The sequence below is a fragment of the Lonchura striata genome, chromosome 19, assembly GCF_050655825.1.
Source record: "Lonchura striata isolate lonStrDom1 chromosome 19, ASM5065582v1, whole genome shotgun sequence".
Lineage (NCBI taxonomy): Eukaryota > Metazoa > Chordata > Aves > Passeriformes > Estrildidae > Lonchura > Lonchura striata.
Window position 1 is genome coordinate 2,865,941 of NC_140721.1, and position 11,729 is coordinate 2,877,669.

Sequence of the window (11,729 nt, forward strand, 5' to 3'; positions counted from 1 at the left end):
TACTCCAGTCTCTGGATAGTCATGGAATAATTTAGGTCAGAGGGGACCTGTGGAGGTCGTTGCTCCAAGCTCCACACGTGAGAACAGGTTGCTCATGTGTCACATCCCCTGTCCCTGCACATCTCCAGGGGCTGGAGTCCAGCTCTGGCTCAGCAGCACAGGTCTGACAGCACTGTTCTGCCTGCTCCCCTCCCCTCACACAGCATTTTGGTTCCTCTGCTTTGCTCCATGGTCAGGAAACCTCAGCAACACAGCCAAGTCCTTGCATTTTAAATCCCCCTTGGAAATAAGCCCCTTCACCTTTCTCTGGAAGCCACTTACAAGCTTAAAAGGTTACAATATTATTAACTGAAGTCTTGATATCCTTAAATTAGAGAGCATCTAGAAAACCAGACACCTAGAGTTGTCGTTAGGAAAAAGCCTTACAGATCATTACAATAAACAATATTTAAGACACAGATGACAGAGGAAGGAATTTCAATACTACTGGAAGCAGAACACGGTGACCATGTTTGTACTTTGCTATATTCCCCACAAGGCCAGTATTGTGAGTAAAAGAAAGTTACTCCCAGGAACTCTGAGGGACAGAGTAAGAGTAAACAAACATGCCCCATCATTTATAAAAGAGGAGGTGTGCATCATTACAGATGAATCATTCCACGAAATAATTTTCTGGGAAAGACAAGGAAAAACAAGGAGCAGCATTTCCCAAAGCAGAGCCCTCACCACAAATTTCCCACCCCACCACCCTACTCCAACGCTGGAACGGAGCAAAAACCTGTTTTTAAAAACTGTAAAGCTACAAGATAACACAGTAACTGACTAAAGAAACATCATACACCGCTCTTGTAACAAAAAGCAACAAAAGTCCAAAGTCAAAGGGTGTGAAGTGCCCGTGCCAAGCACAGAGGTTGCTCCCCAGCTCTGGTGGATGCCCAGGCACAGCCCTGTCCCAGGGGCAGCAGCTCAGCTCCAGAGCAGGACCAAAAGCAGCTCAGCAGAGCAAACATTAACTCCTGAGCTCGCTCATATTGGACTTTAACTGCACAATAAACTCCTCACCATTTCAAAGGTTACAGACTCGGTTTGTACACAGCTCTTGTCATATCAAGGAATCGTTCCAAGCACATCCCCTGCATCCAGGACCTTCTAGAAGATGGAATGGAAGGAGCTAATTCCAGTTTTTATGCTTTTTTTTTTTTTTTTTTTTAAATAATAGTGTAGCAATGCCATGGAAGGTGCTGAAATTGCAGGGATACTGAAGTAACACAAATCTTCTGTTTTGATGGTCACACTGTGCACACAAAGGAGAGGTCTCCATTTTCTGACAGGTCCTTCATTAAGGAGGGATGAAGCTTCATCCATCCATCCATCCAACTTGCTGACCACCAAGTTATGAGCAAGTTTCCATATAAGAATTTGCCCCAGGATGTAATTCTTGAAAGCTCTCCTCCCTTAGCTTAATGCAGAACCAGAGAGCTCTCAGCTGAGTGTGTTATGTGGAGAAAGTGAAAGGTTTGAGACAGAAATCACAATTAAAATTCCAATTTTTGCTCACCAGACCACCTGCTCTGAGTGAAGTGCACCTTGCCACAGAAAGGGAAGGTAAAAGAAGCTGTCAGTTCAAGAAACCCTCATTTCAGAGAACATTATTCAAATTCATGCAAAAAAACCAGCAGTAAGTGTTCTCTGACTTTCTGAAGTCTATTTAGTCATTCCCCTCCCCCCATTTTTAGTGGTGGAGAGAAGCAAACATGACATCTGCTCACATCTGCCAACTATTTTTCTTCTTAATTCAAGTTGTTGTTTCTCAACATGAGAAAACCCCTCCCACTTAATAGAAAATTGTACACAGCAAACCATTCATTAAAGGAGGGGGAGAGGAAGAGGCACTTTTGTCCTTTAATCTTTCTTAAACAATAAATCCAAATGTTCAATCTGATACTGCTAACAAACCAAAAGAAGTTGCTGACTCATTTTCAAAAGGTGCTAAGCCACAATTTCACTTTGGACAAGTGTTATCCACAGAAGTGCTCTGGCAACCTGAAGGTTACAAGTACTTTATTTTTGATGAGTTCTCTCAGCTGTCCAAAGCACTCAACTCTTCCCCAGCACACTTATTTTTATATCAATCCATTAAACAATTTATACTCATATCCCACTGCTCCCTCTCTCTTTACATCACATATTAGACAGTTTTCCTCAAATGAAGCTAAACATTATCAGGGAATGAAGAATTCATGAAAACAACGGCCAGGAAAAAGCAATTTGCATACCACATAAACAAACTTTTTCGGTCAGCACCCTTTCAATATTGCCAATTTTATTAGAGGCCTTCAGAACTTTGATGCTCTCCTTTCCACTCTTCCAACAGTTCACCTGAACCAGAAAAGTTCATTTTTACTGATTATGCCTTCTGTCTGTGTGGTGCTCTTGGGGGAGTAAAGAAAATATTTCGAGCACCCTCCAAATGTAAAACTCTTGCAATTTTTAGTGAATTCTGACTAGGGAGTGTTTTTAAACATTAAAATATAATTCATGTCAGGTTTTTTAAAGCATACTGTTATTTACAGATATTTAGTCAAATTTATCAATCAAGGATTTCTAAGAAGTAATACATATTTTATATATATATATATATTGCAATAAACATACAGCCTTGAAAATGTCATTTTTAACAAGACTTAGCAACATAAATTTCCCTCCTTCCTTTAACACACGGCACACCAGCAAACACCAGTTCTTGCACAAGCTGAGTTTTTATCACACCATTAAAAATATCTCCCCAATGCTCCATGAACCTCTAAAATAAACTATGCAAAGAAACAAAGCCTCCACTTTGGACTACAGTTCCCCCAATTACTTCAATTACACAGGGGAAAAATCTATTCTTTCATATCAGGATTGAGACCTGTCTTTTGGAAGCATTTTTTACCTCACAGGTTCCCTTTTTGCCATTATATGACAGTGCCAGTTATAAAAACACTGACACAAACCTGATTTATACAATTAAACTTCCTATATAAACCTCAAATTCCAAGGGAAGTAAATAAATAATGTGAAATTACTGCTGTACACAATATTGTAATATGACAAAAACACTTGGAGTAGAAGTTTTCTATTTAAAACCCCAGATTTTTGAGTTAAAATACTTTAAACTGCTCAAAGCAGGAATTACCCAGCAAAGCTACTGAAATACTGTTTTGAAGGCCTGAAACGAGTGAGAAGCAAAAGATTGTGCAGGAAAAAAAAAAAAGGAAAACAATACAATTTTAAAATACCAATATAAGAATCTGAGTAAGACAACTGAAGTTTGATTCTCTCAGAGTGGTGTCTGTTATCTACACTCACTGAGCAGAATCTGAATCCAAGACTCTGGACACCCGAACTGTCCAAAATCCCACAGTGAAAACATCCAGCACCACTCCAGGTTAGCTTTTGTGCTGCTTGGCTTTTACCAGTATCACACACAGGGGTTTTATGCTCTCTACCCAGCAGAATATTTCCTAAATCCTGACAATGTCAAAGCAGAACCTTTCTGCAAGAGCGTAGCCATGGCAGGTTATAAAGATAACAAGGTAACTGCTCTCCCTCACTATTTGTTGGGTGTAATTTTGGCTACAAACTCACAAGAAAAGCTGAAAAACTTCCTAGCTAAATGATCCAATATCCTCCACCACACTAAATAGTTCCATATTCAGGTAGATGTAGCAGTGTAAGTAAAATATTTCACTGCTCTGATTTATCCAGGTCGTTTTGCACGTGACATGGTACACACAACCAACACGACACGACGCCAAATCCTCACTGGCTGTGACAAAGCATTTTTCACCTGACTCCACGTGCACGTTAGTCAAGGAAAAATGGTGGGGGAGAAAGTGAAATCTTTGTCACCTTTGAGCTCGCAGCAAGTCACAGAAGTTTGATAAAACTGCTTCAGTAATTTTTGCATAATGCTTATCAGCAGTTTTGCTTAAGTGGCTACATCTCTAACATGGAGGACTAAAGAAATGCTGAAGCATCAATGCAGCAGGAACACTTGGAATGCCTCTCCTGCCTGACACAGAACACACAGATCCTCCCAGACAAGGGGCTGCAGCTCACCGTGCTCACTTCAGGTGCAAAATGTTTTAACAAGCGTCCTTTCCCTTTTTTTTTGTTGTTATTTGGGTATTTTTTGTAGGAGTTAAATGATCTTAGGGAGCAATTGTTATTTTAAAAAGGCATCACTGGCTGAACTCTTTTCCAAGCTGCCTTTGCCAACTCCTTGCAACTGGCAGGGTTTGCAGCCCCTTGGAATGATAACTGGCTCATCCTCTGGTTTCCATTGTCCTGGAATAATGAGACACTCAGTGCTGACATCAGCACAATCCCACTGATTTTTTTGGGACAGGGATTTGATCTACAATGCACATGCATCGAAAACTACACAACACATATTAGTCTTTGCTGCCATGACTGTTTTTACCAGACAGACAAACATCAGGATTCTCCCAAGCTCTCCTCCAAGCAGCATTATTTTTATACATCTCCCCCTCACAGAAGCATGAGCAAGATTGTGCAGCAAACAAAAACTGATTATCTTGATATATGGCAGGCAACTCTTTAATTTTTAAAGTAAATTAACCAAATTTAATAGACACCAGAATGAAAAAGATACATCTTGCAGCTCACCATTTAAAAGATGCAATTTGAAGGTCAAAGCCATATAGCAGCATTCCCCTATCCCAGCATTAATCAAATTGTAACCATTTCCTTGGGACTATGTCTTGTACATAATTCATACCCGACTGTTCTCAGGTTTAAAATCATCTACTGCCAATTTAAAAGAAAATAATCCAAGTGTAGAAGTAGCCACATGAAAATAAGAAAGAACCTCTCTAATAAACTAACTGCTGATCAGAGCTGTGAAAGACCATTGCCTGCTGAAATTGGAAGATATGTCCCACTTCAGGGTTTGAGTTGCAAGAATTACTATAATCAAGCCTCACTGTCAGAACAAAAACATAACCTTTGAGGTTGTTAGAGGCTAAAACAACATTTCACTAACTTCTGTCTGCCTCTAGCTACGTTGGGTTAGAAATAGACCTCTGGTTTTTTGGCTGTATGTACAGTAAGTAGCTTCCCAGGGAAGGGAAGAAAAATAAATGATTGAGTGAAGTCAATATTCCTGATCAATCAGCATCTCTGAACAAGTCTCCTTTTGACATGCCCCCAGGCAACAACAATCCCTGACCATCAACAAGACACTTATCCAAGGCTTGGAATGAGAATTCTGACACAGCCACGAGCAGGATTCAAACGTGACTCCAGGGCAGAGAGTGAACTTCCAGAATGTAGAGCTGAACACAGAGATAGCATTTATTTCTTCAATCTGATATGCATAGATGTACATTCACAAGGCTCTACATCCCCTGGTGAAGGCATCTTGGGAAGGGGACAAAAGGGCTCTGACATATTTCAAATCCCCCAGGGCTGATAACCAAGATGTGTTCCAGTCACTGAACACCCATTGTTCACTGAGACTACACAGCACCAAAAAAGTCTGAAACTGTCAAAATACCAACCTCTCCTTAACAGGCAGAGAGTTTCAAACCAAAGGGAGACAGAATCAAGAGTTATAAACGTGGCAGATTTCTAACCAGGGCTTTCCCAGGAGAAATCTGTCCAAAGGCACTAAGGGACAAACTGCTCCCAGCTTCTTCCCTCTCCACATCCTCCAGGACAATCCTTCACCTATCCAGCAGCAAACTTCTAAACGAGGCAGCACCTCAACCTCCAGCAGCAAACAATTTCCAATCAATTTTGCAGGTAACAAGCCCGTGCTAAGAAGTCATTTATCATTCCCATTGAAAATGTAACAAGCAGTCATTGGGAGAACAAGGCAGTGTGAATTACCAGGAGAAATTGTCCAGCGATGAAAAAATCCATTAGGCTACGACAAAGGTCAGATAACATTGTTTGGGTTCAGCCATAATTCTCTCTTCTATGAGATCCACGCTAAGATTTTGTGCAACAGCAAAGAGAAAAACTCAGCCTCTCCTCTGTGATCCAGCTGAGGGGGATCTGTACCAAGTCCTGGGCACAAGAGACTCACACACAAATTCTCTTTTTCATTCAAGGAGGACAAAACCACGTCTGCAGAGCCCAAGGTGTCAGACACACCTCCAGACAGACACAGGTGACAGCCTCAGGAGTAGCAGCATGACACAGAACACGTGTGGAACAGCTCTGGGGAAGCACAGGCACCCACAGGTGACCTGAACCAAGAAAATACCCAAAGACGTGGCTGGGAGACTCTAATCCTCCACTATCTCTCCCTTATACCCTAAGAGAGGTTAAGAGCTGGTAAGTCCCTGGGATGATACCTGCTTATCTACCTGTGCAAAAGGGTAATTCTGGACAAGCACAAACAAGGTGCTGATCTGAAATTCCAGCTACAAACCACTGCTGTTTCCAAATGTCCCTCTGTAATAAATCACCAGCAGACACATCCAAGAGGTGGCAAAGAAAAGTTGCTCAAACAAATAATTTTAGTGGTTAGGCAGCACAAAATTGCTCTTTCCAAATGGCTTAAATTTCACTGGATTTCCCATTTTAAATGTGTTTGTCTCGATTTAATCCCACAGCCAGGAGCACACAAAATTCACACAGGTCCTTCCACACAAGTGTTGGCCTTGGTTCAGGGCAAGTCCAGGCCAAAACCACCCAGCACTGGGTCTAAGTTACATCTCAGCCACACAAAGGATGTTCCCTGCAGGTCAAAACTGAGGTTATTTATAGGTCATCATAAGGAAGCCTTAAATGCACTAAAATATCAAGCAAACTCCAGTGTAAGTGCCATTTAAAATGCAAAGTTTGTAGTTCCAGGACAGACAGGAATAGGAGCAACAGCCCAATCTTTGAAGTCAACTATTCAAAGAAATAAACATCATTTCAGTGCATCAATTGTTTTTCAGATCACAGTATTTTTGTATGAAAATTCCACATATTATTAAATTGTTTCAAGTCAACTTCCTCAGTGGCACTTTAAACTCCTGTTTGTTTTCCAGCTTATCCACACACACACAAGCAGCATTAACAATTTCTGGTTACCAGGTCACCAAACCTTGGTCTCATTTTACACTTCAGTAATCTGAATACTGTACATTATTTGAAAGGAAATCAGAGTGATGCGTTTGTTGGGTGTTTTTTTTTCCCCTCAAATGAGTTCAGTCTCACCTTTAGACTCACCCAATTTAAATATCTGACTTCGTCACCTTGCTGATAAGCAGCTGGAAACCATCTACGTGGGGAATCGAGCTCAACAAGCAAACAGTTCCAAAGGAAGGTGCCAAATTTGAAGTACAACATTGTTGAGAAATACAAATATTGTCAGTCTTTCAAAGGGCTGGGTTTGAAAGCAGGTTCAGGGCACCAGGAAAAGGGGGAGAGGAATCACAAAAACTGAAGGTTTACAGATTTTGCATGGGAATAGCTGGTTAGTTCCTGGTGCCTCCTTCTGAGGGCTTCTCACTGATGGTGTGAATTCCAACCAAAACAACTCCAAACAGTTCAAGAGCTGCCCAGATCTCTACACTTCTTATTACATAATAAAATTAGTTTTACTATTTGAATTTAAAAATTCTAATTGCCCAACAAAAGGGATCTTATCAAAACATGTTTAAGACATCACTTGTGAATCACAGGCACAGCTTTCAGCACAGCTTTCTCATGAAGAAGCTGCCAAAACTCATAGGCTTGTGTTTTGGTTTTTTTTTTTTCCAAGGGAACAAGTGGGGAGCAAAACCCTTGTTTCTTGAAAATCCAGCAGTCCAAGGTGAGCTGAACACAGAGCAGATGGTTGATCATTGCTGTAATAATTTGGTGAGGGTTACAGCAATATATTTATATTTTCTGGAGACAACACTCGACTTGGTGCAGGTGTCAGAAGCCAGCCCTGAGTACTTCCAGTGACCAAAGGATGGTGTGAGCAAGCTCCTACCTGAGAGGTCATGATGGATCAGGTCAGCAAAGTTGGGGTCATCCCCCCACCAGAATATCCAGAGCTCCCTGCGCCCAGGCCTCTGGTCCCGGCGCCAGACGCTGAGCACGTCGGCCTTGAGGCAGCGGCTGAAGCTGCTGAGGATGGGATCCTCCTCCGTCACCGGGAACAGGATGGGGGCAGACGTTGGGCCCTGCCACACGTAGCGCTTCCATTTAATCCCAGTCAGATCAGCCTGGAGAGAGGAAAGAACTGTCAGGGCTCAGGCAGCTCCAGCGAGCACATCCTGCTTCGAGGTGATGGCACGGGGAGAAAGGGATCCCTCAGAATTGAAACACGTTGGTTAGTTTTGTGTGCCTTAGGAGGTACATTGGGAACAATCGGGGATCCTGCTTTAATAGCTCATTAAATAACTGCAGTAAAGCAAGAGTTGTTTGTTTGCACTGCAGCTTTAAGGTTACACAGAGAAAAATCAGATTTGATTTAAAGTAAAGAGTGAAAGACGAGTGAGTAATGTTATTATTCACAGACTGACACAGTCCAATCTCCTAAACACTTGCCTTCGCAAAGAACATCTTTGGCTTTCTTTACTTGTGCATACACTGCCTTTTCCATCCAAGATTACTCCATGGAAATAGGTGATACAGTAAATCACACATTCTTCCAGCCATCTACCACTTGGGAAAATTTCACAAGTTTCTCCATGGTAAAAAATTCTGTCTTTCCCTCGGGAAGTCTCTCGTGTTCACTGATTTTACCAAGAGCTATCATACTTTTCATTCCTCACACCACATTTCAAGGATTTAAATCCTCGTTAGACCTGCAAGCACGTTGATAATGATCCACTAAACCCCTTCCTAGGCAATAATTAATTTGACTTTACACAGGGCAAGAGTTACTACTCTGTGTAATGGGAAGCAGACAATTCCTGGATTATCTCCACCACAATACCAAGTTTTAGCTCTCAGTTTTGTCACTCAAGCACCTTAAGGCAGGTAGGGGAGGCATTGCCCCAGGTTCTCTTTGGGAAGGCAGAGCAAGGCAGGCTGGCATTTGCTAAGTTACTATTTTTTGTCTTCCCAATATGACAACACACAAAAGATTACTGCAACATTTAAACCTAACATGGCAGCCTCCCTACCTTCAGCAGGAGAGCAATTTGGATGAAAGGTTGTCTGCAACAGTTGCTACTTGAGAAAGACTTTCAGATTTAAAATTGTACTATTAATCTGGAGCTGCAGGCCTGGTGCAGGCTGCAGACACAGTCAGGCTGTCCAGATTCCCCTCCATCCAAAAATACGAGTGCCACAGATTGGCACAGGATTGTTGTAACAATCTCTGGAATCATAAATATCAGTCAGACAGCTAAGATTAGCTCATTTGCATTAAAAGCTGATGAAACAGCTCAGCACAGACACCAAAAAATTGCATCACAGTCCAGTTATATCGAATTTACTTTTGGAGCTACCAAAATTCAACAATATGAACGATGTGCTACTTGGCTTAAAAAAGGACTACAAAATGGTGCACATCAAAACACAAGACAGGCAGGGCATCACCAAAAGCAACCCTCCAGAATAAAAGCAAGCAGGGAAAGGGATCCGTTTAAAAGCGAGGAATACGGGAGGTTTCGCCTGGGATGTCACTAGCGAGGAGGGAAAAGAGAAAGTTCCCCGAGATGTGGGGCCGGGAGGAGAGGCAGCAGCAGCTCCCTTCCCTTGTGAGAAAAGGCTCAGAGGCAGGGATAGAGGGGAGAAAGGAGGAAAAGTTGGAAGGCACGGAAAGGGAAGGAAAAGGCGAGTTGCGGGGAGGCTACTATCCAGGAAGAAAGCGGAGGGAGGGGCGAGGCGAGACAGACAGCGATGGAGGGGAACCAGAGGGGCATGGGAGAGTTGGCTGCTCCAGGCAGGGCCTACTCCGAGGGCTCATCCAGCAGAAGCTCTGCTAAAAATGGCTGCTTTGCTTCCACTGCCCCTTCCCCCTCCCCAGAGCTCCCAGCCCTTCCCTCGGTGGCCCCGGGCGAGTGTGCGCCGGGGGCCGACACTCACCAGGCAGAAGAGGTTGGAATGGCAATCCTCCAGGCTGGCCCCGTTCGGCACGAAGCAGGAACTCATCCTCACAGCCACAACCCACACGCCATTATCCCACAGCCTCCGACAAGAAAGAAAGAGACAGACAGAGAGGGAGAGAGGGAGAGAGAGGGAGAGAGGGAGAGACAGACAGCGAGAGGGAAAGGGGGAGGGGGGCTCTGCACACGCACAAATAATAATACAATTAAATAAGGGATTTACAGACACACGCACGCGAAATAGTGGCAGGGGGAATAACCCGCGAGGAGAGACAGAGAGGTATAGGAGAGGGGGGTAAAAATATATTTAAAAAAATAAAATTAAAAAAAAAAAATTAAAGAGGAACTCAGAACGTTTTTTCGTCTTCTGGAGCTCAATCGGGGGTGTAAAGCCGCCGTGGAAGGGGAGAACAGAAAGAGGGAGGTGGTAAGTAATCCAACGACGGGAGATTAAGATCAAAATCCTCCCTGTTCCTCTTGTCTTCTCGTTCGCATAAGGAGGGGAGGGAGAGGAGGTAAGGTGAAGGGGTAATTGATCCAACAAGAGAATAAAAATGGGGTAATTAATCCAGGGGGCTAGGGGTAAAAATCAGTTGACATCCCTCCTTCCTCTCTTCTCGGATGCCAAGCAAGAGAAGCAGGAAAAATAAATAATCCAGCGGGGGCAATTAATCCAGAACCCCCCCTCCTCTTCCTCCTGTTCCTTTAGTCATCAGATGAGAAAGGGGCAAATTGTGGAATGACTGGGAAGGATTGGCCGTGGGAGAGAGAAAAATCCAGGCTCGTCTCTTCGGAGTCCGAGGGCAACAGGGTGTGGGGGGGTCAGATTCTTCTCCCCTGCTCCAAAAATATTCCAAATAAATTAAAATTTAAAATCATAAAAACAAACTTCAGGGGCCAGAAGCAAGGCCAGTCTGAAGAATTCGTAAAGGCAGAGCAAGAAAAATTTCCTGGGGTGTACCCCAAAAAACATCTGCGGGGGCAGGGGAGGGGGGAAGGTATTCCTTGAGAGAGAAAGGCCGCAAAAGTCTCCTCAGCAGCCCAGCGGGGGATTAAATTCCCGTGTGGAAACCCCCCCTCCCCAAAACGAAATACTCCTCGCAGCGAGGGCGAAACCAAAATATCCTCCGCTGGGTAAAAATTCCTTCCGTGGGGAGAAGGAGGGAGGGGAGAAGGGTGGAAGGAGGAAATTGCGGGTGACCCTCGAAGTCTCTTCGGGGAAGGATGGAGGAGTCTCCGGGAGGCCGATCCCCAGCCTTTTCGGGGGAGGAGGAGGCGGAAAATCGCAGAGTGTCTTCAGGGAGCCTGGTCCTCCCCAGCTGTCCTCGGGGGCTTCGGGGGGACCCCGCAAAGTCTCTTCGGGGAGCCCGGACCGCGCCGAGTCACGGCGGGGAGGGGGCAGCGACCCCCGCCAGACCCCCGGCCGCGGGGGGGGCGAGGCGGGACCGGCTCGGCTGCGAGGCCGGTCCTTTAAAAATAAAGGGAAAAAAAATAAAAACAACAAAAAAAAAACCCCAACAAAACAGCGGGGGAAAAAAAAAAAAAAAAAAAAAAAAAAAGGCGGGGTGGGGGGTTGGAATATAAAAAACGATCGTCTTCGGCCGGCGTGTCCTGGGGGGCGGGGGAGCCCCGAGAGCGCTCGCTCCCCTCAGGTGCGGGTCCCCGCGGGGGCGGAGG

The 11,729-nt window shown here is 44.1% G+C and overlaps 1 protein-coding gene across 2 annotated transcripts in view; it reads right to left on the reverse strand.

The window, feature by feature from the left end:
- Positions 1-10,356, reverse strand: part of MED13 (mediator complex subunit 13) — a 51,599-nt gene extending 41,243 nt beyond the window's left edge. The window contains exons 1-2 of one of the 2 annotated variants that reach the window (XM_085557235.1): positions 10,033-10,356; positions 7,985-8,219 (exon numbers count right to left, since the gene is read on the reverse strand). In XM_085557235.1, the coding sequence (XP_085413361.1) occupies positions 7,985-8,219; positions 10,033-10,098 (301 nt within the window). In that variant the 5' untranslated portion in view covers positions 10,099-10,356. The remainder of the gene's footprint in view (positions 1-7,984; positions 8,220-10,032) is intronic. The other variant, XM_021524873.3, reaches the window with a different exon arrangement.
- Between the last annotated feature and the right edge of the window lie 1,373 nt (positions 10,357-11,729).